The sequence below is a fragment of the Ipomoea nil genome, unplaced genomic scaffold (genome assembly GCF_001879475.1).
Source record: "Ipomoea nil cultivar Tokyo-kokei standard unplaced genomic scaffold, Asagao_1.1 scaffold1770, whole genome shotgun sequence".
NCBI classification, from domain to species: domain Eukaryota; kingdom Viridiplantae; phylum Streptophyta; class Magnoliopsida; order Solanales; family Convolvulaceae; genus Ipomoea; species Ipomoea nil.
The window spans coordinates 592,194-618,573 of record NW_017618198.1 but is presented as its reverse complement, the minus strand read 5'-3'; the positions used below and the strand labels follow the sequence as shown (position 1 = coordinate 618,573).

Below are 26,380 nucleotides of genomic sequence, written 5' to 3'. Positions count from 1 at the left end.
AACTCAAGTTAAAAAGAATATCGAATAAAGGTGTTTTGCACTACTGAATTGTGAATTTTTTTTTTTTTTAATATCTAATGGCACCCAAGCAGTTTTTGGTACTAGTAATAGAGGGGATCCATGCAATCCAAGAAACAAGCATTACATTTACCCGCAGAAGATGATTCATCATTCATAGGAGGCTAACAACATGCCTTTCTTGCCACATAACCGGCATCATATATGTTTGTTTTACTACTAAGTAAGTAATCTCACTTACATCCCAAATACTCGGGTGTATACATCGCCTGAGCTTGGCGCCTGGAACCTCAAATCGCCATAACCCCCACCAAAGTAGTTTACACCAAATCTCTGATTTCTCTCTACCTCTCCACCTATGCCCGCTTCATTCCTGCACTGGATTTCATCCAAACCATGCTGATGCTGGTACCCGCGAGAAGAAATATGCCCCCCGCCCCCGCCGCCTACAAATTTCTGCTGAGACAAATCTGCCAAGGAAGAAGGATCTAAGTTTTGGGATTGATCCACCAGCCTTGAAGAAAACCCATACATGTTGTCCACGCCAGAGTACTCGTTTCCACCCCGACCAAGGAACCTTAGATCCTGGTGGGTGGTGGTTGGAGCTGGAGGGGCAAACATTTGAGATAGCCTTGTACTGTCTTGCTCTGCAGATTTTTGCTGCATCAGAAGCCAGAGTCTTGCCTCATCCTCCAGGGTTCTCTGCTGTGGAGTAAAAGCTCTCCCCATCTCTAATCCTGTGGTGTTCACACTGTTAATTGGTGTGCCCTTAACAAAGCTTAATATCGCAGGGTCAACAAAATCAGCAGCATTGCCACCACTGCTGTCACTTCCTGTTGATGAAGTTCGCAAAACAAAGTTGGTATTATTAAAACAAATACGTTCCTGGAAAAGAGTGTGACACCCCCACCCATACCCAGCTGAAGCATTAATCATTAAACATGTGTTTTGTGTTTGCATGTGAGGGAGATTTTAACGAGGCTATTACCAGAGATACCACGATGAAAACAACCTGCTCCATCACATGCACAAAACCCTGGAGGTGTATGTAAAGAGGATACTGAGAATCCAGGTGGAGCCAAACTTCGAGTTCTTGGCACTGTTAAAAGAGAAAGCAAACAGCAAATTACAAAAACTTCAACAAATGAAAACCAATATTCTTAACTGCAAAAAATGCATTGATGTGCCAAGCCTCTGTGTATAAGATGCTCTGACAAAGAGAGCACTAGACTGATGGCAAAATCACCCCCCATGCTAATGTGCCAAATTTTAAAGACATCCAGATTAAATTATCTGTTTTTTTTTTTCATTTAGAAGTGAGGTCTACTGCAGGGGCATAGAGAGCAAGTAATCCTAGTGAAGATGTACAGCCCAAGAAAGTGAAATTCAACATAAGTTCCCTCAAAAAGAAGAATTGATACAAGCAACATGCCACCTTGTAAAGGTCCATTTGAAACTATATTCTGCTGTTCAAACAAGTTACCAAACAATAGACCACAAGCCTCTGGAAATAAAAGCAACATGAATGAGAGTCTAAAAATTATTGACCCAAAGTTCAAACAAGATAAATTATGTAAAAATTAATATGGTCCTTCATAAGGAGAGAACAAGTAAACTGAAGGAAAAATTAACACAAAAAATAAAGGAATTTGCTTTAAAAATAAATGAAAATATGTGTTGCTTTTACCTTGATACTGTGGCTTAGAAAGGTAGTGCTCCTTGTTTCCTTCATAGTCAGCAGCAGAACATTGTTTTGATAACTGACTAAAATTTCTGAAAGACTCCAAGTCAACCCCATGACTTGGAATGCCATCTTGATTTGTGAATGAGAGTCTTGACTGACCAGTATTAAGAGAATTCCAGGAGGAAGAATGATGACCATCAGCCTCATCATCAAAATTCATTGACATGATATTTGAGATTATACTGTTTTCTATAGTACCAAAAGCAGAACTTTCTACATCATTAGTCAAGATATCATCCTCAATTCTCCGCAAGTGCTCAACAATTTCTTCATTGGAGAATGAGTTAGAACTTCTATAAACCATATCTGATTTGGCAGATCTTTGAAATTTCATATCGTGGTATCCATCATTTAATACCATATTCACACAAGACAATGGTAAAGAAGCTTCATCCTCTTGCTTATGTACAGCTTTGTGCATATCCATGCCAATATTACTTGAGCTACAAGTCCCCTTATGCAATAACAAATTACCACCAGTGCTCTCTCTAAAGTTTTCAGAATGAGATGGAACAAGAAAAGATGTCCGTTGATACAAACCATTTGAATCCTGGGATCCCTGACCATCTGAAGATATTAAGTCTTCTCTAAATGTTTCATCTGAGAACTCTACAGAACTTTGATCTCTTTGCAGGTGACTAGAAGATGAAACATTGAAGTGCACAATATCTGAATATGCATCCTGACTGAGATCATCTCTATTGATGGATGTTCCTGATGTATCCAAGCATAAATTCAAATTCTTCCAATTTTGACTACTATTTCCATCTTTCTCTGGTTCAGAGATATTAGACCTACCAACAATATCCACAAAAGTTGTCCCTCTTTTGGGTCCACCAGCATATCCATCACTATCATTACTACAGAGCGAGTGAGACATGTGGCCGCTGCTGGAACTTAAACTACCACTAGTTGAATTCTGTAATCAGAGGACACAGAGTGAATAAAAGTCTTTGCAGTATAAACTAAATATTATAAATGCATGTCTGATGACTTCCAAAAAATAATCTTAGTGGCGTCCAATTATCTTCAAATGTCAAGTAAATTTAACACTGAGAAAAGTTGAGCACTTCTTACACAAGGAGCATTTTGAGCAGGAGGCTTCTCTGTAGAAAGACTCCCAGTATTGGAAAATTCATCCACTGGAGGGGGCAATACATTTCCTGAACGCCGTATCATATTATTTGTGTTACCAGTAATTTGTTGAACCCTGTTCCTGCATATCGAACATAAAATAAGAAAATCAACAGTTAAATTGATGCAGCAATTGACAGAAGAATTAAGATATACACTTAAGTTCCATCGCAAGACAACAATCTTTTTCATAAATGCACAAATATTAATTGCAACTAATATTCCCCTTATGCAGAATGTACGGCCATAAGACTCTGTTGTCAGTAGGAAATATTCCCCCACATATAATAGCCCACCAATTGCACAGCAAGTAGCGGAGCTTTTTAATGCGAATTTAAAACTCCAGAAGATTTAGTTTCTAAATTTAAACAGTGCAACAAAAACCAAAATCAACATTCAATTGTATCTTGAAAACAGAGAAATGCAATCATGGGATCAAAAGTCTGCACATTAATACCTAGTATGAATTGCAGCTGTCTCATCTTTACCAAAACTATCTTCATCAGCACCAAGGCAATGTAAATATAGACAGGAGGAGTTATTGCAAGGCTGGAATCAAGAAGCACCATTGTCAATACTCTCAATTACAGAAGAGCAAACTTTTACAGTAAACCCACAGAACAGGGTGAAACAGATTAAAGGATGCATTTCCAATACCATGTTTCTCAACCAGGCATGGCAATATTTTGCAGTTCCAAATGAAGCTCTGCACAGGCCACTTTCAGATGTAACTAACAAAAAAGCCAGAGCAATGGTATAGTTATAGCAAGAGAAAGGGGCAAATCCTTACCTCAAATACCTACCATCCAGGATAAAACCATGTACTGACTGAATACATCTCACAGCTTCCTCCTCTTTCGAATATGTAATATATCTAGAAAGAAAATATGACTAAGTTAAACAAATGCATTATTTATATATATATATATATATATATATATATATATATATATATATATATATATATATATAGCTAAGAAATATAATTGTGAAAGAAAAAATGAGGGCAGAATAACATTTTGTTCATGCAATTCACTAGCTGCTCCCTAGAGATGTGAAGCAAAGATAAAACAAGATATGATTTTATGCAGATTAATAATTAGCAAATAAAAAAATACGACACAAATTTAGTCCAAAGGTTAATTTTAAGAAAGCAGCAAAAATTTAAAGGAAGTGGAATTTCTTCATTCTAGAAAACTTGGAATAAATCAAACATATCACCAGATCAAGGAATCGGATGATACATTAAAAACAAAGCAAATCCATAGGTAACATCCACCTCAAAAGTCAAATAATACAAATAGTTGAGACAAACACAACTGATTTCCAATAGCATTTTCTAGGGGAACCATTTAGTTTAAAAGGCATTAAACTCACACACTACAGGAATCATTAACGAATTGCTGAACTGCACCACCAGCAGTCCGGGATAGAGACACCTTGGTAACTTTTCCATACTGACCAAAATACTGTTTTCGCTGCAGCAGCTGCTCACAAAACAAAATAAAAACTAAAAACTATCAGGACTATTCAGATACATAAATAATGCATGATTTGTCCACCTTGTCAAAAAAAATAACAATTGAACAAAGCAAAACTGATCAACTATCCAAATAAAAGAACACTAAAAACTTTAGTATTACAAAATAAAGTATTAGCACCCCATACATCTTCATCAGCAAGACTAAGAGGCAGCCCAATAACATATGCCATTTTCCGTTGAATGACCCTAACATTTGTAAGATCCTTCTTCACTTCAATAGTTTTAGGTTTTGCCTTTGGTGGTTTGTTTTTCCCATTTGCATGGCAGCTCGTTACCCTATTAGCAAATAAAACATTGTAAAGCAGCGCACTTCGAAGACTGAAAAATAAATTAGTATATGAAGATATCAACCTTTCAAAATTTGTTTGCATTGCAACTACTTTTTCCTTTTCATAAATTGATCGACATGCAGGACAACGACCCTCTGTCTCATCTTTCTCTGCCATGTCCATTATATGATGCCAACACCACACACAAACCTGTAGTAGTTACAAGTATATAAGTAAAGACAATCGGATTTTAAAATTCTCAATATTACTTCAAAAAAGAAAGGAACAAGTAGCAATGTCATTAATAAAATAAGTAATTAATAATTTCACATCTTTAATCTGCATCAGGCTCAATCTCACCAAAAAAAAAAAATTGAAAAAGGATATAATATGCAAAACACAAAAGAAAAATGGAAGACATGAGATCCAAGGCAACAAGGAGAGAAAATACTAGTTGCTAAAGAGGATGTCTACTATATTACCAACAGGGGCAAATTGAGACGTTGACTAGGAGTGCCACAAAAATATTTAGCTTAACTAGATATACTTGAACAGGGTACCATTCATCAACTCAACCATTACCAATCAGCTGCTCAAAAAGACCTTACATGTTACCACAGCTACAAAGCATAATACTTCCACCATCATCTACTTTGATACATTCCTGGTTCTTAAAAAAATGACAACTTCAATCACCAGCCACCACTTTCCCTCTTTTAGTAGTCCAAAATAGACAACATTTTATATCATCCAAATAGATATTCTTCAGTCTATTTACTTTATTAAGGGAACTATTACTACCAGATTGATTGCATCTAATCTAAAATTCTCTTCTTATTAAAAGAGAGAGAACATAGTACATTAGTACCACAGTACCACACTGACAATAGCAAAGAAAACCTATAAACTGGAAACTGTTCCCAAAATATGCAGTTCTCCTAATGCAATAAGTATGGACTTAATATTTGTTGATTTTGTCATCCTCTTCAATATCTTACATAAATTAAAAATCCAAAAGTAAGCTACCTCACACTGTCACAGAACCAATAACAATAAGGATGATGCATACAAGAAAGTATGGAGCCTCAAAATATGCTGACTTTATCATCCATTAGATATCTTGTGTAAATAAAAAAACTCACAGGAGAGCTATGCCATGCCATCATAGAACAAAGAAAATAATGATGATGCATTTCTATATCAACCATATCCATTGCACAAGGAGATGACAGCCCAATATTAAACTCCAGCACAGCCAAGAGATCAGTACATGGTAATATTACTATACATGTATGAATGCTACACTATCAAATTTCTGAAGAAGCTTCCAAATTTCAATTATTCAGGTAAGAGCATGCCTAATTCCCCATTATTATCTCCATAAAAGTCTAAAATGGAAATGAAAAAGGTGTGAGAGAGTCAAGAGTAACAACTGTGACAAAATTAGCAGGTATTGTACAGTACATCACTTTCCTCTTAATCCATTTCAATCCCCAATAACACTATATAATGACAATATAAAGTATAAACAACCTGCTCGCCACCATTTTAACAATATTAAACAATGTTCCTGATAAACACAGGCAAAATTCAGACCTGGTAACCACATTTGCAAGGCTTGAATTGCTGATCCGTCCAGTCCATCTCCTCAGCACAAAGAGGACACCTTTTCTCTTCTTCATTGTTCATGATTCCCCTACAAGCCAAAAGCACAAAAAACAAAATGAATAACTAAGGCAGTGTAACCATTATCCACATTAACAAACCACCAACATCCCTATCCACAACCAAACACCCATCCCCCTCCCCTCCTCCCCTCACACCCTCACATTCACGGCAAAAACACCATTCCACAAAACCCTAATGCACCAAAACTCGCTCAAATTCCAATTTTCCACTTCACCGCACCTCCCCAGCAGATCAGAACCAACAAAGGACGACGCAATGCCGAGAAATCAAGGCACCGAAGAATCCACACACACACACACACACATTCAAAAATGCCGTACGCAAACAGTGATACACACACACATACGGAGAAATACGCGCGCATAAAAAGCCAAAAAAACGTGTACACATACATGGCTGGGGTTAAATGCGGATGAATGCACGTCGATAGTTAGGGTTTTGAATTCCGAGAGAATCTAATCGAGAAGAATATATAATATATATAACAAAAAATGAAAAAAGGGTAGAAAAGAAACCCACACTGATAAGAGTTTTATTGATTGCCGAAGTCGAAGACAGACGCGAAAAACCAACTCTGAGAGACCCAAATAGCGGTGTGCGGCAGCAACCACAGGATTGAGACGGCATTTATGGATGGCATTTAATATCATATTTTATATAGATAGAATATTTCATTTTCTTTATTGTTTTACTATTATTAATAAATAAATAAAATCATCATAAATACGGTATTTTTGTTTTTATTTTCTCATTTGCCAGTCTGGACTGGACCACGCGTCTCGCTTTTCGCTCCGGATTATGTACTTTCAAGGGAAAAAATATAGGGAAATTATTTTGTTTCCTTAAAATTTTTTTTTTTTTTGGTTAGTGATTTTGTCAAATTGTGCAATTTTTATTTTATGACAAACGAGGATGTATAATGGTGTTAGACTTTAGGAATTTTTTCATACCCATTTTTGTAATTTTCATTAGCTACTCGAATTGTGTGGATGGTTTTTCAACGCGGTATATAAAAATTCATTACTGTCATGATATGTCTTTAAATAGTAATAAATTATTACAATTTTACACGGTCACGCGTATTGATAATGTTAGTCCTAACATTTTTTTTGCGTACTAATTTTGTTATTGGTTTCTTTCATGTGTTATTACGGCCTTCGTTGATGTCGTGACATGTTTCTATATGGCAAGAAGGTATTGTAGTTTCACGTCTTTTGACAATGATATTCTTAACTTTTTTGCATACTAATTTTGTTGGTGATTTTTTCCATGAGTTACTAAAATCTTCATTATTGTTATGACATTCCTCTAAATGGTAATATATTTTATAGATTAATGCCTTCTCTTGCATTGACAGTTGTAATATATCGATAAATATCTTATATTTGGCAAAATTAATTTGTATACCTAATTTGGACAAATTTACCAAATGATTATAATTAACTGAGCACCTTCACATATGTAGTATAATATTATTATTGAATGCACATTTATGAAAAAAAGGCACATTACAAATGATGAATGTTGTAGACGGGTTAAGGCTCATGAGACACTTAGCGTCTAGAGCGTCTAGGTAGTCGAGTAATTTCAATATATCGTTTTCACTTGTTCTACTTAGAGCTGTAAATTGTTAGATTGTCCTGAACTAGTCAATTACATATGTTATATAATTAGTTGAGTACATGACTGGATAAATATATAAGATTAGTAGCCGAGCATGTAAAAAAACACTCGCCCGAGTTGGGCATCCGACATCGACTAGACCAAGCTAGGTGCCCAACTCGGCGCCTAGGACGCCTAGTTGGTCAGTTAGTTGGCTGGCTGACTAAAATTTGCCTAGGGCTAAAATCGTCTCAGCATAGGGGTGCCTAGCACCTTTGTGACCATTTAGACCGATTTTTATTTTTTACAACACTTCAAATGATCAAATAGACTGATATAATTTTTCAATTTTGTTACTAAAATATACTATAATAAATACATGTCAACATTAAATTTTGTAGTACCATAGAGCAATGTGCTTTAATGATTTGTATTTATTTTTCAATCAATCATTAATATCAATGATTTAAATAAAAATATTATTATGGAATGTAACATATGATTTGATCATGTTAGTATGTATACAATGTATCAATGCGGTCCATAAATTCAAAGATATATAATTGATAAGGAGATAATTTAAGGTGTACTAAGTGTATAGTTGCACCTTGTTATACACATTTTTAAAAATTATGGTTATAAATTATTTAAAATTTTAAAGAGAACATGTATAACAAATGATGTTGCATTTGATGGGCCATACATACTAACCAACCATACAGGCTGATTCGCGCATTTAGGCTATACTTGCTCGATTGTAGCTTATGGCATGTGACAATGGAGAATAATATTATCGGCTCGTACATTCGACTCTCTCAATTGGCTTTGTTCACTATAACACATCTCTAGACATTTGATATAATTTACATTATAATCGCTATTTCATCAAAACATACGAAGCATCTACATTGTACATATTGATTTTGTAACATCTATAATATCATTTTCTCATTATACTTTGTGTTTTGTTATCATTTGGGAATGAAGAAAGTGATATGCTATTTTTACTCCAGCAAACTCGATCACCAATTTAAGAGATTTTGATTAATATTCTATTACCACTCTCATGTATAATGTTTGCAAACCATACACAAAAGTAAAAATCGCTAAGAAACCTTGTATGACTAACTCCACCAATAATATGACTTTCAAGTACGAAAATGAAATGTGTCAACTAGTCAAATCCTAGTATTAATGTGCGCACATTTTTTCAACGAGATTTGAACCCCCATATTGCTGACTCTAATTATGACATTTAAGTTAAGCATGAACCAACTACACTAAGCACCAGGTGCTATCTGTTTAATATTTGATATAATTGATTGATGATTTGATGCATAATGTTACATAAATACGGAGTATTATAGTATTCAATTCAAAGTCAAAATACTCTATTTTATACCTAACTAAATTAATTATACTCTAATACACTGGTTCCCGCAGCCAGTTTTGCAGTTCGAGATTTTCTCCTCAAGAAAACGAGAAGTGAAGATCGGATGTACGGGCAGCATTTCTCATCAGCTTCAGTTCAAACTCTTGTGAGGTACGCTAGAAAGTACGCGATTGACCCGAAATTATATTCTGCGTATTGACTTTAGTATCTAGCACTGCCGAATGCACTCCAAGTGTTTGTGGTTTTGCCTAGCATAGAATGGAATCGCTTGTTCGGTACAGAAGTAGGAAGTAACTGTTTTTTTTTTTTTTTTTTTTTTTTTTTTTTTTTTTTTTTTTTTTGGGTAAAGGCTAAAGCTTTGTTATGTCTGAATGAGTTGGTTGATTCCATGTGTTTAGCAGATGAGACAATGATGTCGAACTGCAGCAAATTCCTGTTCACAAATGGTGTCATCTCAACTCCTGCTGAAACTCCATCTGCTGCAACCTTACTCGAAGCTCACCCAGGTGTGAACCGGTCTTTTGATTTGTGTTCTTTCTGTCTTAATTACTTCTTTTTAATGAGAGTATTGCCATTCATGGGAAAATTTATGTCACAATGAAATACTGTTCACTGTCAACTATAATGAACTGTAGCTATTTGGTGTTGTTTTTCATTTGTAAAGAAATGGGTTTTACTTTTATAAACACAGAAGATGCATTGCATCATATTTGGGCTGGTTATTTGGTTTCAGGCGCATACACAACCACCCGGACTCATAACAATGGATCACAGATCTTGTTCTGGGAAAGGCACTTGCGCAGACTCTCAAATTCTGTGAGAATTCTGCTCCACTCCAACCCAAAGCTTCTTTTCGAAGTCCCGAAATCTACAGCTCCATATTCTTCAATGTTAACATCATCACCCCTCTGGGATTCACTGATTCAGTCATTGGTCAATGATTCTATGAGAAAGGTTATGCCTGCTGTGCTAAAAGAGAGGAAAAATGAGGAGGAATTGGCTATCACATCTCTTGTGAGTGGCAATTTGGATAGTTTTAGGGAAGCTGAGGGATTAAATGAGGAAAATATCTTTAGAAGTTTTAATGTGTATGTGCATGTTGGTGGATATGTTCCTAAAGAATTTGGAATTTTGGAAAATGGGGCACACTTGGCAGTCGTGGGTTGTGGTAGAGAGCTAGCAAATGCAAAATATTCAGATTGGGTAAGGTAATTACATATGAACTTATATTTTCTTGCCATCTACTGTTAACTGTTATTTATTGTTTGTCATTACTGTAAAAGATTGTAATCAAATTTTCATGTAAAGTGAGGACTTGTGAGCATGGTTAAAAAAAATTGTTAGAATGGTATTGTCCGATCTCATGTAAATTGAAGATGTGAAGGACAATCATATTACAGTTAAGCTTTTTTTTATAACATCTACCAAGTACTTGTTTTTAATTTGCTTCTTTTAGGTAGGCAGAGGAAGCTTTTGGAGAAGCTGAGGCCTCCATCAGTTAATGAGCTGTTGTTGTCAAATGATGGAGATAAAATTTTGGAGGGTTGTCTGACAAATTTTTTTGTTGTTTGCTGCAAGGTGAGAAAACAAATCTATGGGTTTTGAATTGCTTAATGTCTAAAATATGTTAATGAAAGTGCGGAATAGGTGTTTGATCATTTCTACATACCACTAACGTGAAATTGTTAATAACTTCAGAAAGTAAGAATTAGGTTGGTCTATAATGGCATGTGGTTTCCTAATGGTCTCTGAGTATCTTGACTTAATTTATGGTCTGGTTGTCAGCCTCATTATCATAATGACAGTGCCTACTGTAATTAGAAAGTTTAAAAATACTAACAATGTTATGAAGTACTGGCATATAACTGAAGGTAAAACCAACATCATTTCCCCTGAGAAAGTAGAAACAATCATTCGTGAGTCAAAACTAAATAACCTTCTTCAATTTTTACTGGATCAAATCCTGAAAAAAAATGTCATTTTAGAAGGTATCTTGCTAATCCAGTGAATTAAATAGTAATATATTTCCATTGGAGTTGCATGAAATTGGCTGCTGGATATTAACGGAGACTTCTGTTGCTAGACAGGAAGAAAAAGGAAACACAAACTGCTTTGAAATACAGACAGCTCCCCTCAGTGATGGTGTTCTTCCAGGAATTATACGTCAAGTAATTTTTGAGTGAGTTCCTTGTCTGTATCTCTTAGGCATGCTGTAGATTAAGTTTTGTATATTTTTGTTAGTTTTCATTATACCTTTGTGCAGTGTATGTTCAAGAAATGGAATTCTGGTTCGAGAAGTTGCACCATCATGGTCAAAGCGTGAAATGTGGACAGAAGCATTCATTTCTAGTATGTTATCTGAATTGTTTTAATGCCTTCTATCACCCATATAGCTCGCTTCTGCGCCCAATGTCATCTACTCTAGAAGAAAAATGATCATCGAGATTGTTTATATACATATTGGATCTTTTCCCAGACCTATTGCATGTAAAGTAAGAAAAAACAATTAAATCTGTCCCTCCCCCTCCCTCGCTCTCTCTCTCTCTTGGGGGAAAATAAGGTTTCTCTTAAAACTCAAGTAGTGAGGTTTGCTTTATATATTCTAACCTGCACGGCTCTTGAGATAATTGTAACTGTTTCTCTGTGGCAGATAGCTTGAGAATTATGCAGCACGTGGAGACAATTCAGTTTCCGAAATCAATGGAAACACTTGAAGAAAAAACTTGGAACGAAGTGATATGGGAGGAGAAAAAGTTCGAGGTACGAGAATCTAAGGAATTTCTCACATTCATACACCAAAAAGAAAATGACTTATAGCTTCTTAGTCAACTTGCTTTTACCTGATGCCTCTTGCATGAATATCAGGGTACTCCTGGGAAAATCACAGCATTCATACAGGTAACCTAACATATCTCGTTTTTGCGGGTTTCCTCGTCACTCAAAGATATCTCATTTTTCGTTTCTCTTGCCAAATACTCGAAATATAATTATTTAGTCTTCTCTGAGCAGGAGGAGGTGATGAAATTAGCAGGCCTAGAGGGGTACCCAGTCACTCTATTCAATGACTAATAACTTCTCCATTAATGTTGAATGGACTTCCAGAATCCATATGGCAGATTCTGAGTAATTCTCTCTCAAAGAAATAACTCATTATGAGTAATGGACATGATTCCATGAAGCTTCAGACACACTGAAAGGGTTCTTTACAATTTATCTTTAAGAGCTGAAAGTTGAGACTTAAACATTGGTCATGTGTGAGTGTGACTGTGCTTTTGTGTTATCTTATGTAGCTTTTGATTTTTATTTTTTATTCCCTTCCCTTTGTAATGTAACCGTGCATGACTATGGATTTCCAAGCTTTTGTTTAATAATATTACAAAAATCTGTTTTCAAAAAATAAAAATAAAAATAAAAATTACAAAAATCTCTTCAATTGAATATTATACATGATAAACATATTGGACTCGACCAAGAAGACAAGTCAGGGACTGAGAGGAAGTGAAATCTAAGGAAAGTAAAACTAGGACAACTATGAAGTCCCGAACAATTTGAGGCCCGATATTGGTGTGCCCAGAGGTTATGGAATCAATGTGGACATTGAATAGTGTCCAGTACATTCGACTAGGGGTGTAATGAGCCGAGCAGCTCGTGAGCCGCTCGGTCAAACTGTTTCAACTGGTAACTCAATGTGGTCCACCATGGATCGCGGACCCTTGCCTAGACTAGAGTCTTAAGCCTATTAGGAATAAAGAGAGATAAATTGTGATTTTGATGAATTGTGTGTATAACTATGTATTCTAAATATTGTTTAGATGGAACATGTTATTTTCCTTGCAAACAGATAATTGTTGTACTAAACAAGTAATTAATAGAAAATTATAGACATTTATTCTCTTGTTTGTGTTCATCTTGAAATTAATTTAGACAAATTCTGATATATCCAAAAGAAAAAGAGACAAATTCCCGTTGTAATTATTTATATTAAATGGGTCGAAACATTAACATGTCATATCAAACAAAAGTTTAACATGTCATATCACTCTTACATTATCCATAATAGGGGTGAAATGGGGTTAATATCCAATTTATTCATCGATTATAGTGATTTTTCTTGATTTAGTTTTAAACAAGTTTTTGTGCTTAATTAGATAATCGACTTTAATGATTTTACTCAATTGAGTCCTCTATTAAGATAGCTTGGCAATTTCACTTCTATTAATACCATGGTTGAAAAAATCGCTAGTCGCTCCTCGGACACTTGGGGGGCGCCTAGGCGAGGATTAATCAGGGCCTAGGCAGTTGGGGCGCCTAGGCGGGGATTAATCAGCGCCTAGGCGCTCGTGTATTTTTTATTTAAAAAAAATTGTTTAAATTTTTAAATTTTTTTAAGACTGATAATTATAAACTACTTAATATTTAATACTAATATATTAAATATTAACCAAAAAATATAGAGTTTGAACAATTTAGGGTTATTTCGTTCAAAATGACACATCATTTTGAGTGAAATAACTCATTTAAAAAATAAAGAAACAATAACTAATTGGCTGACTAGGCGACCTAGTCGGTAGTGCCTAGGTGGCCTAGTCGGTGCTTAGGAAGCTTAGGCGGGCTAGTCGGCCAACCGCCTAGATCACTGATTATGGTGATACGCTAAGTGGGCGGCCAGCGCCTAGCGTCTAGGCGGGAATTAATCGGTGTTTATGCGGGATTTTTGTAACACTGATTAATACTCAATTTAATCATCGACTATAGTACTTTTACCTAAGTTAGTTTTCGACTATAGTAATTTTATTCAATTTAGTCTTCGACTATAGTGATTTTTTTTTTTTAATTTTATTTAGTCATTGATTCTAATAACCAAGACTCTATTCGATGACTTAATTAAGCACAAAAAATGGTGTAGGACTATATCGATGGTTAAATTGAATATTAACTTCTTTTTTTTCTTCTGGATAAGTGAGGTTATATATTGGATAAACCTTGGCAAATTATGCCCTGGAAACGTGTTCACCGAGAATGGTGAACACAAGGTCAAACGACGTCGTTTTTAGGCAAAAAAAAAATAAAAATTCGCGGATGTGGAGTTAACGGCGCGAGTTGATCAAATTATGAATTTTCTGTTATGAGATTATGAATTTTCATAAAATTCATAATCTCATAACAGAAAATTCATAATCGCATAACAGAAAATTCATAATCGCATAACAGAAAATTCATAATCGCATAACAGAAAATTCATAATCGCATAACAGAAAATTCATAATCGCATAACAGAAAATTCATAATCTTATAACAGAAAATTCATAATCTCATGGTTCCAAAGTGAATGTGTAGGCATGGTTCCAAAGTGAATGTGCAGCCATGGATTCATAATTTATAAATGTCCGTGATTTCGGATGGGAATGTGTAGGTACGATTCCAAAGTGAATGTGCAGGCATAAATTCATAATTTATGAATGTCCGAAATTATTGTTCACCTCAAATTAAAGTGAAACCGCAAAATGTGAAAATGAAAGAAGAAAAGTCACGCAATTAATTAAAAAAAAAAAAAAAAAAAAAAAAGATAACGGTGTACTAACACCGTTGGAACAATGTATTAATGAATGGTGAACACGGTTCCATGGCATAACACTCCATAAACCTACCCAACAGGCCAACACTGATATAATATTTTGTTTGTCTTCCGATCTCTCCGTCCCTCCACTGCCAACTCCAACGGTCAGCACATCAGAGCGTTCCAGCGCGCCAAATCCAAATCCTCTCAAATCAATATTTAGAAAAGCGAAGAGAGAGAGAAAAAAAAAAAAAAAAACGCGCTCTTTTTTTCTATCTCTCTAGGTAGGTTTTCGTCACGATCGGCTTATATGCTCAACAATGGCGGATTTAATTAATCATTGAATGTTACGCTGTATATTCAGTTCCTTTTTTGATTATTTTGAACTCATTGCGGTCAGGTTCCGGCAGCGGAGGCGGCGAGAGATGGAGGGAGCTCCTGGCGGCGGCGGAAGCCACCAGAGCTCTCAATCAAAATTGGCGGTGCGCGAGCATGAGAGAAGCCTGCCGGTTGCGAACGTTTCTCGCATCATGAAGAAGGCCTTGCCTCCCAACGCAAAGATCAGCTTGGAGGCCAAAGACTTTGTCCAGGAATGCGCAACCGAGTTCATCAGCTTCATCACCAACGAGTATGTATCCATCAATCCCTCCGATCCTCCCAATATATCTATATATATATATGCAGATACATTTTATGGATAAGTGTTTGTGGTAATGCAATGATAAATTGATGCTTCTAAATGATTGTTCATTAACAGAGCAAGTGAAAGGGGCCAAATAGAGAAGAGGAAGACACTAACTGGAGATGATGTGTTAAATTCTCTGGACACCTTAGGATTTGAGGATTACGGTGAGCCACTCAGAGCATATTTGATGAAATACAAAGAGGTAACTACTGTCAATTCACGTACTACATCAATGGTGGTAGTTTGTTTAATTAGCCTATATCTGGGTAGCTTTCATTTACTGATAATTTCAGAATGATTTTCAGGAAGAAAACAAGGGATCCAATACCAATAGGAGAGGATAGATAGGTATCTATGGAAACCATATATGTGTAGTTGGAAACAAAAATCACCTTGCTTTTGATGACCAGCTGCACCAGTAAGAATGCCCTCACCTTAGCTTGTTTCTCATCTGATTGGCAAATGTAAAAATTTTGGGTAAATCTCTTAGTAATACCGCGAGGAGGCCTGAACAGGCCCCAAACTACAGGAGACACTTTAAGCTCGTATCATATATACTCAGACCAATCCTATTTCGCACCGGGCTGGCCCAATTAAAAGGCAGAGTGCTCGCCAGATTGATTTTTTCATACAAGAGGAGGTTCGAACTCTTGACATCTCTTAAGGGACAAGAGTGCAGTGCACGGCCATACACGCCAGCTGGTTACATACAAAATGACTTCTCAAAATCAACTTTTTGAATTTTAGTTTTTTGGAGCAATAAGCTGTTACAAAAAGTTAATTAATCAAACACTCATATTGATTGTTTAACTAAATCAAACAACTAATAGTGGTCAAACAAGCCAAAATTAATTGATATGCTAACTATTTTACCAAATAAGACCTATATTTACTCTATTTTTTACTTTATATTATGTGTCACGCTTTAATTGATTAATAAAAGGGGGTGTGCCATAGTTTTTGTTCATTCTTTTTTCTTCATCAAATAAATATTAAGACTTGGTGAGAGTTATATATACTCTATAGAATACACCTACCATTTTCCTAAATGTCTCCTCCACCTGCCTTAGGAGGAAGTTTCACCATATGTGCTAGAGATTTATGAATATTATTGTTGCTTTATGCTGTAGATTTCCTTCAATTTCAATTCTGGGGATTGAGTTTCTTTGCAATTATATGATGTTATTTGATCACTAATGCTATACTCCCTTTATAATTTTGCAGTCTTAGCTTGGAATTGCATCTGGGTCTTGCTGGTGCAAGATGAAAGCATAGCTCCAACAGCTTCTCTTTGTGTTTGTATAAGATGAATTTTTATAATTATTTATCGTAGATAATATGGGCAAGTGTTTTAGGTTTTTTAGTGCAAGTACATTGACATAATAGTGCATTATATTGATGCTCTTGTATGAAATTTTTCCATTTTCTTAGACAGGTACGCATAAATATATATGAAAAGTTTTATGTCGTTTCTTGATATTGATATTGTGCCTGTTTGCATCGAGTATTACAAAGACACTTATCTCTATAGTATCTCATGTAACTCAAAAAGTTTTTGTTTTTATTTTTATTTTTGGGGTTGTAGGTATATCTAGGATTTAGATCAAATAAAAACATTGCTGCAAGAAAGAACTATGAAGCACTTACCACCGGTGATTTGGGAAGCTCTAACGGCTTTAAAGCTATTAGGAAAGAGGAAAAAAGCATCACGATATTTTTGTAAATAACTCAAACTTTAAAGTGTAATTAAGAACACTAGAGTTCAACTAAAAATACCATAGAGTGCACCATCATATGTATAAGTGTAATGAACATGTGCACTCTGTGGCTTTACTTAGTTGCACTCAATAGTGTTGATAATTATACTTTATAGCGTTACTAGTTGCATTTTAAAGTTCTGGCTATTTACAAAAATGTCACTACAGTTTTCAATAGATGTACTCGATAGCTTTGCTTAGTTGCACTTATAATGTTGAAAGTTGCAGTTTATTTTAGAAATTTTGCTAAATTAGTTTGGAGGCCGGTAATCCCAACCAAATTGGTTAGCATGTTGGTTTGGTAACTCAAGGTTATTAAGGCTTACTCCCAACGTGAGCAGCCTTTGATTGAAGTGTAAAGATTGCTAGTAGAAGCTATGGTGAATTGGTGATGGATACAATACTCCTTACTTCTTGAGCGTTCTGTATGGACTTTCGTATATATGTCAGTGTTTGGATGCGGACTTTGTTTTGAATTGATGCACGAGCACTCGCGCACTTGTAATGTAACCATGCATGACTAATTGACTATGGACTTCCATGCTTTTGTGTTATAATATTACAAATGAAATGCAATAGAAATATTGAATTCGATCCAAGAAAATAAGTTCGAAAGGAAGTGGAATCTTAAAAAAACAAATCTAGGACAGTCTTGAAATCTTACATTGGGGTTAGCTTGGTCATGAGGGTCGCGTCCCTGGATGTTATGAATCAATGCCGATGTTGAGGAGAGCCCATATTGGTTGGGCGTACTTTGTCCGGATGTACATTGGATTCACTTGTGTATATAACTCTAACGGTTAGCACATTAGTGCATTCGCCAAATTCAAATCCTCTCAAACCAATTTTTTGAAAAGCCAAAGAAAGCTCCCTCTCTCTCTTTCTCTCTCTCTCTTGTTTATAGGTTCTCGTCCATGATCGGCATATATATATTCATCATGACGAATTTAATCATAGAATGTTACGCTGCATATTCAGTTCGTTTTTTTTTTTTTTTTTTTGAAATATGAAGTATGTGATTATTTATAACTCATTGGGATTGGGGTTTCGGCAATGTTAGAGGCAAGGGATGGAGAGAGGAAGCTCCTTGCGGCGGCAAAAGCCACAAGAGCTCTTAATCAAATGTTGTGGTGCGAGTGCATGAGAAGAGTCTGCCGGTTGAAAACGTCACTCGCATCAGGGAAAAGGCCATGCCTCCCAATGCAAGGATCAAGACATCTATAGGTACACCACAAAGTACTCATAAGTGCACCACAGAATAATGTGGGTACTCACTCCCATTTTTCAATTTTAGTTCAGCGATTCTGCCTATCTAATAAGCCAAGACAACCGAGATTTAGTGTTAGGGTCAACCCAACAAAAAATAAAAAATAAAAAATTGATTAATTCGAATCAATAAGTCCAACAACCCAACAAAACTAGCTCAAACACGTACAAGTTAATCCAATTGACATCTCTACAATGCATCAAAAGTTACCTTCACCGAGTCCAACAAAATGCAACACGTCAGTGGCACGTGACTTGATCATTGGACAGCTGGCAATTTGGAAATATTTTCGATCATACTTCGCCAGCTCAAACCCATCAAACTCCCCTCCATCAATGGCTGTTTCAGTTACAAAACCGGCCATAGTTGTGCATTCAAAAGATAGCATTCATTTTTAATGTCAACCGAAGGAGAAAAGATAATATAAATTATAAAATTGATTGAATCTATCAACAACATTTCCCCCCACAGTCCACTATTTACAAGTTTTTCAATATTTTATTAAAAGTTTAGTGCCTATTATTATAGATTATAAAATTACTTCAATAATTTAATTTATAAATGAGAGTTATCTATTAGGCTTATTAGTTTGAACTAATCAGCTATGAACAACCTAATCTGATTTTGATCATTTGCCGGCTAGAGTAAGATCACAAGTCAGATTTCATCAAAGTACACTTTTGAATAATGCATGGTTGCAGACTTTCCTGTAAATCAAAGTATATGATTACACTTTTGTTTTGTATCAACTCTTATATGTATGTGTCATGTAATTACGAGCTTTGTCGTAAATTAAAGTATAGGCCGAATTACACTTTTGTTTGGTATAGACTCTTGTATGTATGCACCAAGCGGGTGCAGACTTTCTTAGTATATGGTTGCATTTTTGTTTTGTATTGACTCTTGTATGTATGCATCATACATTTGCATATTTTTTCATAAATTAAAGTATAATATTACACTTTTGTTTTGTATCGACTCTTGCATGTTTGCTTCATGTTAAAGAGTTACTAGTCAACATGCATCTATAGGAGTATGGATGAGATAATGCTTCCTCTGAAATGCTCTGTCGGGCCGGGGTGTGGGGGGCCCTTAGGGTTGGGGTTCAGCCTTTTGAAAGAATGGATAAGATAATGCAAGTCTTTTTAACAAATATGATAATTGTAATAGTCTTAGTGTCTCACCTTGTAATTTTAGTCGATTAATCGAGGAGATTACCATCTCAAGTCAAATGCAAATTCAACCCCGCGCCGCAACAATAAAAATATCAAATGTATACAGAATAAATAAATAAAGCAACGCAAATAAACGTTTAACTAAAGAAAACTTTTACACACTCTTAAAGAAATTAAACTATATTGTATCTTCAATAAAATAGTACATCTTACTTTGTTCAGTGTATTAATATTAATTTAAAAGGATGCAATTTTAGTTAGCATATTAAGAGTCTTTAATAAATATAATTAAAGAATGAGGCTGGAATTCCCCAACTGTAAAATGTAAATGCAACGAACAAAATTTAATTTGAAAAAATTAAAGAGAATGAAGAAAAGTTGTTGAAATCTGAACATATGTTTAATTTGTCTGGTAGACCATTAGTTTAGCCTTAATTGCAGCCATGATAAGATAATCGAGCTGTAATAAGAGGGAAAGTTTCAGAGCATTTTTCCAACCAGCCAGTCAGCCACCCTAGCCCTAGCTTGTGGATAAGTTTTTATAAATTTATATTTATAATTTTATAAGAATATGGTTTGTTCGAAATGATAATTAAGGAGCAAAATAGATTAGAAGATATTCTCGCCCATTGGTCCATAATTCATTATCGCAGTTCGGAATCACTGACAATCATTCCACGAGAATCAATATTATAAAAATCAGTCTAGACGGTCACACTAATTAGGCACTAAGCATTTTTATATCAGAGCGATTTCAGTCGTAGGTGGCTTTTAGTTGGCCAATCGACTAATCAACTGTCTAGGCGCTCTAACCGCTGAGTTAGGAGCCTAACTAGGTCGAGTTGACACCTAACTCGGTCGAGTGGTTTGTTTTGCAGTTGACTAGTTTTGGGGATTATAACAGTTTAATAATTCTTATCTCTAAATAATAAAAGTGGAACGATATACTCGTATTATTCGGCCGCTTAATTGCTCTAGGTGCTAGGCACCCGACTAGCACGTAGTACATTCTGAAACATTGAGGAGAATGCGTTCTTGCTTAACTTTATTTGTTTGGGTATTCTTTTTACCTAGCATCCAACAAATTATATGATTGAATATTTTCAAATATATATATATATATATATATATATATATATATATATATATATGATTGAATAAAGAATATTCCTGATTACAATAAATTAAAGAATTGCATTAATTACATCCTTAAATAATAGTTATAACCAATAAATTAAAGAATTGCATTAATTAACTAAGTGGCTTGTAGTCTACTGGTATCCGGTTGGCCCTTTATGTGGGATGTCTTAGGTTCGAGCTTTGGTCATGTATAATTCTTCCAAAAGGTTGAATCACAGAGATTAGACCGGTGCTCACTGCGCACAAGGAGCCCCCCCCACTGAACATGAATCACAGAGGACTCGATCCCTGGTCATTCTTCCAAAGTTTAATTTCTATGATCACCAGTTAAGCTACCCATGCAGGCAAAGATCATGTATAATTGATTCAACTGAAAGTGTGTTAATATAAATTTAATTCGTGACTTTATCATGCTCTACACACTTAGTTATTCTTTTCGAAACACCACCGCCTTATTTTGGTACATTACATAATAATTGTAAATCAATCATTCCGTCGTATATTATGCCCTTTTGATTGATTGTGCTATTTAATATTCATACGAGTTAGGTACCTTAACCTTTCTAAATATTCATTTAATTACCCTTTATTTTTACTTGTAATCTAAATATTAATAACATACGTTCTCGTTTAATTTCATTGGTTTATCATCATACATTCCTAGGATTATTGCTACCTTAGCTTCCATATACATTTATGATTTAACGACCAATTTATAAATTACAAGTGCGTACAATCAATCAAACAAACAAAGGCAACAAAGAACTTTTAATCAAGTCCTGAAAGGGGTGACCAAATGAATCAAACATGATTCTAAGTGTTAATACTTTATTGGATGAGCCATCACACAAGGTCTTTTTTGTACGATTTACCTCTCCTATATGATTGGTTGGCTATTATATAAGAGTAGTTTTTCTTTTTTAACCAAAGAAGTTAAATACATACAAATGAGAATCAAGAGGGAGTTAATATTGAACTAACTATTTTAATTGCACTGTTTCTATCAAATTCTTACCCCTCTAATTAAACCGCGTGTGATTAAAGCGATAACTGACTTTAATTATAGATCATTCAAATGGATCTCATCCTTAGACACTTGGTCGATTTTGAAACATATTGTCACATATACTCGATCTACTTAAGACTATGTTGTACCAAAATAAAAAAAAAAAACAACATAAATCTTCTTTATGAAACTATCAATCACCATACCTACAAATAACTGATGTACTTGAATAAGATTATAATCTCCTACCAGTCATGTGCACATTGTCTTTCTTTACTTTCCTTCATCATCTAACATGTTAGATCTGCCCTTGCCCATAGTTGTTAGGGAAGATTTGGTGACATGCATAATACTATAGCTTTATAAGTTCTAATACAAAAAATATATTACAAATGTACGGACTTTAATTTTATCTCTTAAGGATGCATTTTATGAATAATTGAGATATTACAATTCATCGCTCTTTAAAAAGTTATTTAAATGAACTGTATTTAGAATGATATATAATAACAGTTAACTGTTTTTTTGATATTTCAACTTGAGGCCGGGGTGAGAGTTTGGTGAGATTATAATAATCTAATTACTCTAATTTCACTACTTTTCTAAAACGGACTTTTGTGTGAGTCTCGATGTTAGTTTATAATTTAGTTCGGCAAAATTGGAAACGTTGGGATATAAAAAAAAAAAAACAAAAGAAAAAGAAATGTGGTGCTACTATGCCAGTGAAGAAACAGGCTCTTTATCTAATTTACTAAAAGGCCCTTTAGTTGCTTACAGCTGGCCATGTTACATATATTCATTCCCAAAAATGAGAAATGAATCCTCACGTGACTTTGGCACTTGAGTCTCAAGCGGGCCTGTCCAGATCGACTATACGTTGCAAAGCAGGAGCCCGCCACTTAAACGTGAGGCCCGATTTTGGCCCGTAGTCGTTTTTCTCGTGCATTATATTTTCCTTTGTTATTAATTAATAATTAAAACGATAAATCTTTTTAATAGGCATTTTATTATCATTTACTACTAATACAACTATAAGGTTAGAAAACAATGAGCATAATAAAAACACTTCTAAAATTTGACACTATAATAAGACTTTAAAATTTGAAGTTAAATAGGAACGTAATAAAAATACTTCTAAAGTTTGACTCTTTTTTAAGAAAAAATCTTTAGAAACATATAATTACATAAAGAGCTGAAATGGTCTACTAATTGTTCTAAATTGTTAGGTTAAATATATTTTTTTTTTTTAAAAAAAATTATGTATCAATGAAAACGAGAATATAAAAGTAAATAAGATGAGAAGTTTCACATAAATCTTAAACGGCTAAATCTAAATGAGGAAGATTGATAGAAAGGCTGCTCGCCAGAATTATGATTTACATACTCCAGTGACTTTAGGGCAAGAAGTCGGATACTAAAATTAGTGCAAATCGAAACCTAATCGAAACCTAGGTATAAATTATTTTTTTTTAAAATAATAATAAAGCCAGGTAGGACATGAAAAGGAGACCGTATACACAATCTCCAACTGTCGTGCTCTCCTGTCTGTCCCTCTCTCTTCTCTTCTACTATATATATAAATATAAATATTATTGTACACACTCTTCAATTTTGCTCTGTTCTTCTCTGAGATTGATTATATACATATATAGATATATATACTGAGAGAGAGAGAGAGAGAGAGAGAGAGAGAGAGAGATTGATTGTGTTGGGAGGACAAAACGAGGATACGATGATGAGCAACAACGTTAACCATAACAACAATGGTGTTCATCATCATCATCAAAGCTTCGGCGACACAACGTTGACGAAGGTGTTTGTCGGAGGGCTGGCATGGGAGACGCCATTGGAGACCATGAGAGAGCACTTCGACAAGTACGGCGAGATCTTGGAGGCCGTAATCATCTCCGACAAGCTCACCGGCAGATCCAAGGGCTATGGTTTTGTATGCTCCAATCCATCTTCAATTCCTCAGCTCCTCATTATATTATTTTAAAATTGTGTTTTGTGAGCCGCATTTTGCTGTTGAATGTTACTTTTTGTGATATATATGAATTCGTTGAAATTAAGGTCACTTTTAAGGATGCCGAGTCCGCCCGGAAAGCTTGCGGCGATCCGTCGCCGGTCATCAACGGCCGCCGTGCCAACTGCAACCTGGCTTCTCTCGGCGCCCGCCGCCCCAAACCACCTCCCACCACCACTACCTCCCCGCCTCCACAAGGTACTGTCCTTTGTTATTTCTAAAAATTCTTACTACCATTTTAAATTTCTTAAAATTGTTCTAAAATAAAAATTAATTACCATATAGTATGATGCACATACTTTTATAATTTCAAATGGTAGTCATAGATTCGAACCCTAATAGTGAACTGTCTTATAAAAATCATGAGTATTTAAAAAAAAAAAAAAAAAAACTTACCTTATTTGCTACAACATTATATTTGGTGTTGATTGACATTATAATTTTTTTTTTTGAGAAAATAGTTTCTTATAATATAATAATAATGTGAAGGGCACAACATTGGAGCAAGAGCTACCTCGACGCCACCCCCAAATTACGTACAATGGTACTATCCAACAGGAGCGCCGCCGCAGGCGGTGGCTGCTTCCCCGTTCCATCACCGGCGCCACCCGAATCACCAAGCTGTTCCTTTCTATGGGTACATCCCCTACATCTTCACTAATTTTAGTGGTCCATGCAATCACAGTGGGGCCACGTGCAATTTTCTTTCTTTATTTATTTCTTTATTTCTTTTTCTAGGTATTCTCCAGCGTACATTCCCTCAAACGTAAACTACAATCATGTAAGTCATGGTACACACATTTTCATATATCAAAAACTTTAAACCAATTAAATTTATACGCGTCATTTGACAGTGTTACATTATACTTAGTACAATTATTGACATCAGTATAATAATATTGATACTATTCAATACATACATTTGCGTGTTTGTATTGAGTACAATACGAAAACGTTACTAATCATTATTTACTAAAGATTTGGATACTTTTTATTGTAATGTGGTATATTATTTTAGTGTAATTTTGAGTGGGAGACACCGAAAATTTATGATATATTTGGGTTGTGGTGGTCCACAGAAGGTAAACTACGGTGGGGCCAACATGAACGGGCATTACTCTCAATTGTATCCAGGTCAGCCTGTTATAGGTGCAAATTTGCTGTTGCCAGTGTATCCTTTCTATCAATTTCATGGACCGACAGTGGGCCCTCAGGCCCATATCTATCCATCCGCTACTGTCGGCCCAATATCTACAGATCCGGCCCTAATGATAAAGCCCAAATCAGTTGCCCCTCAAGCAGGTATTTAATTTTAATTAATTAATTTATATTGCGCGCAAGACTTTGTATTTTGATTTATTTATTATGATTTTTTTAATGTCCAGTAATAAAAATTAAATTGTGGATGGTTTTTTTTTTTTTTTTTTTTTTTTTTTTTTGTGGAGGGGGGGACATGGATTACACTGTCACGTGGGCTGATAGATCCATTGGCCCCACTGCCAACTGTAATCTGCACATATCTATAGGTGGTCAAACTGCCATCCATGCAGGCATGCAGTGGCAAATGTAAATTAAATTAACAAAAAAAAAAAAAAAAAACATAGTCCAATATAGATAGTTTATAAAAAGAATTCTTAAAATTTAAGTGCAATTTATCTCTTCTGTATGATTTGTGAGTTATTATATAAGAACAAATTTTATTTAATAGACACTCTAGAATAATAGTTATAGATTCTCCTGTTAATAAAAAAAATATATACAGCTCCAATTATTATCTATTTGAAGGTAAAAGTTTATGTTAGTGAATCTTTATTCTTTGATAATATCTTATACAGTTATGTATTGTATATATGTTTGTATCGAATATATTGACACTAATACTAATAATAATAATTAATATAGTTAGATATATCTTAAAACCATAGTTTATATATATAATAAAGTGAAGCATGATGGAATTGTTGTGGACTGATTTAGTATATTACTATGTATATACAGTTGGGTGTTGAACAGAAACAGCTGGCACAGCAGAAGTTCTGAAGGGGGTGGCAAAGGCTAAAAGAAATTAGTTGTGGGGTGCAAAATGCAAATAAGAAAAGGTTGTGAAGGAGATGAATAGATGATGGCTGCTTAGAAAAATGACAATTATTATTATTGTAAAGAAAATGATTATTATTATTAATTTATATTATTATTATTATTATTAGAGAGCTAATTACTATATATATTCATTCATTCTCCTCTCCAGTGTCTAACATGTACCTCAGCCTCTGCACCTACCCTCAGTCTGGATTTATTGTAATGTAACCCCCCAAAAAAAAATGAAATTTATATATATTATAATATGTTATAACTCTATTATTAATGCAAAATATTTA

At 34.8% G+C, this 26,380-nt stretch overlaps 4 protein-coding genes across 6 annotated transcripts; 3 read left to right on the top strand and 1 right to left on the bottom strand.

Moving 5' to 3' along the window:
• Positions 1 to 121: 121 nt before the first annotated feature.
• Positions 122 to 7,024, bottom strand: LOC109192361. 2 transcript variants are annotated; one of them, XM_019342960.1, is made up of 12 exons: positions 6,917 to 7,024; positions 6,305 to 6,404; positions 4,791 to 4,918; positions 4,565 to 4,715; positions 4,274 to 4,383; positions 3,687 to 3,770; positions 3,554 to 3,602; positions 3,354 to 3,445; positions 2,840 to 2,978; positions 1,706 to 2,681; positions 1,007 to 1,117; positions 122 to 851 (listed from the first exon to the last, which is right to left on the bottom strand). In XM_019342960.1, exons 2-12 carry the CDS (start codon positions 6,395 to 6,397, stop codon positions 256 to 258), a joined length of 2,529 nt encoding a protein of 842 aa, XP_019198505.1. In that variant the 5' UTR covers positions 6,398 to 6,404; positions 6,917 to 7,024; the 3' UTR covers positions 122 to 255. The 2 variants fall into 2 exon arrangements, with proteins under 2 accessions (XP_019198505.1, XP_019198504.1); XM_019342959.1 differs by lacking the exon at positions 6,917 to 7,024 and adding an exon at positions 6,790 to 6,910.
• Positions 7,025 to 9,416: 2,392 nt separating this feature from the next.
• Positions 9,417 to 12,700, top strand: LOC109192367. Its single transcript, XM_019342972.1, has 10 exons — positions 9,417 to 9,542; positions 9,645 to 9,667; positions 9,791 to 9,898; positions 10,126 to 10,600; positions 10,853 to 10,970; positions 11,480 to 11,571; positions 11,656 to 11,741; positions 12,043 to 12,152; positions 12,258 to 12,290; positions 12,402 to 12,700. The coding sequence occupies exons 1-10, from the start codon at positions 9,496 to 9,498 to the stop codon at positions 12,459 to 12,461; spliced, it is 1,152 nt and encodes a 383-aa protein (XP_019198517.1). The 5' UTR covers positions 9,417 to 9,495; the 3' UTR covers positions 12,462 to 12,700.
• Positions 12,701 to 15,105: 2,405 nt separating this feature from the next.
• On the top strand, positions 15,106 to 17,081 carry LOC109192371 (nuclear transcription factor Y subunit B-8-like). The gene is made up of 4 exons (XM_019342978.1): positions 15,106 to 15,233; positions 15,349 to 15,577; positions 15,707 to 15,836; positions 16,859 to 17,081. Exons 2-4 carry the CDS (start codon positions 15,375 to 15,377, stop codon positions 16,862 to 16,864), a joined length of 339 nt encoding a protein of 112 aa, XP_019198523.1. The 5' UTR covers positions 15,106 to 15,233; positions 15,349 to 15,374; the 3' UTR covers positions 16,865 to 17,081.
• Positions 17,082 to 23,546: 6,465 nt separating this feature from the next.
• On the top strand, positions 23,547 to 26,208 carry LOC109192370 (probable RNA-binding protein ARP1). Of its 2 annotated transcripts, XM_019342977.1 has the most exons (7): positions 23,547 to 23,654; positions 23,688 to 23,924; positions 24,050 to 24,200; positions 24,492 to 24,639; positions 24,741 to 24,783; positions 25,082 to 25,304; positions 26,001 to 26,208. In XM_019342977.1, the coding sequence occupies exons 2-7, from the start codon at positions 23,712 to 23,714 to the stop codon at positions 26,009 to 26,011; spliced, it is 789 nt and encodes a 262-aa protein (XP_019198522.1). In that variant the 5' UTR covers positions 23,547 to 23,654; positions 23,688 to 23,711; the 3' UTR covers positions 26,012 to 26,208. The 2 variants fall into 2 exon arrangements, with proteins under 2 accessions (XP_019198522.1, XP_019198521.1); XM_019342976.1 differs by having other exon boundaries at positions 23,551 to 23,924.
• Positions 26,209 to 26,380: the final 172 nt, after the last annotated feature.

Excerpts from the sequence above, each read along its gene's own strand:
- LOC109192370 (XM_019342977.1), top strand. The coding sequence starts at position 23,712 with ATGATGAGCAACAACGTTAACCATAACAACAATGGTGTTCATCATCAT. Across the intron at positions 24,201-24,491 it reads TACCTCCCCGCCTCCACAAG|GGCACAACATTGGAGCAAGA; the intron begins GTACTGTCCTTT and ends AATAATGTGAAG. Across the intron at positions 24,640-24,740 it reads CAAGCTGTTCCTTTCTATGG|GTATTCTCCAGCGTACATTC; the intron begins GTACATCCCCTA and ends TTCTTTTTCTAG.
- LOC109192361 (XM_019342959.1), bottom strand. Across the intron at positions 4,919-6,304 it reads CTTGCAAATGTGGTTACCAG|GTTTGTGTGTGGTGTTGGCA; the intron begins GTCTGAATTTTG and ends TAACTACTACAG. Across the intron at positions 2,682-2,839 it reads CTGCTCAAAATGCTCCTTGT|AATTCAACTAGTGGTAGTTT; the intron begins GTAAGAAGTGCT and ends CTCTGATTACAG.
- LOC109192367 (XM_019342972.1), top strand. The coding sequence starts at position 9,496 with ATGTACGGGCAGCATTTCTCATCAGCTTCAGTTCAAACTCTTGTGAG. Across the intron at positions 10,601-10,852 it reads AAATATTCAGATTGGGTAAG|GCAGAGGAAGCTTTTGGAGA; the intron begins GTAATTACATAT and ends TCTTTTAGGTAG. Across the intron at positions 12,153-12,257 it reads GGGAGGAGAAAAAGTTCGAG|GGTACTCCTGGGAAAATCAC; the intron begins GTACGAGAATCT and ends CATGAATATCAG.
- LOC109192371 (XM_019342978.1), top strand. The coding sequence starts at position 15,375 with ATGGAGGGAGCTCCTGGCGGCGGCGGAAGCCACCAGAGCTCTCAATCA. Across the intron at positions 15,578-15,706 it reads ATCAGCTTCATCACCAACGA|AGCAAGTGAAAGGGGCCAAA; the intron begins GTATGTATCCAT and ends GTTCATTAACAG.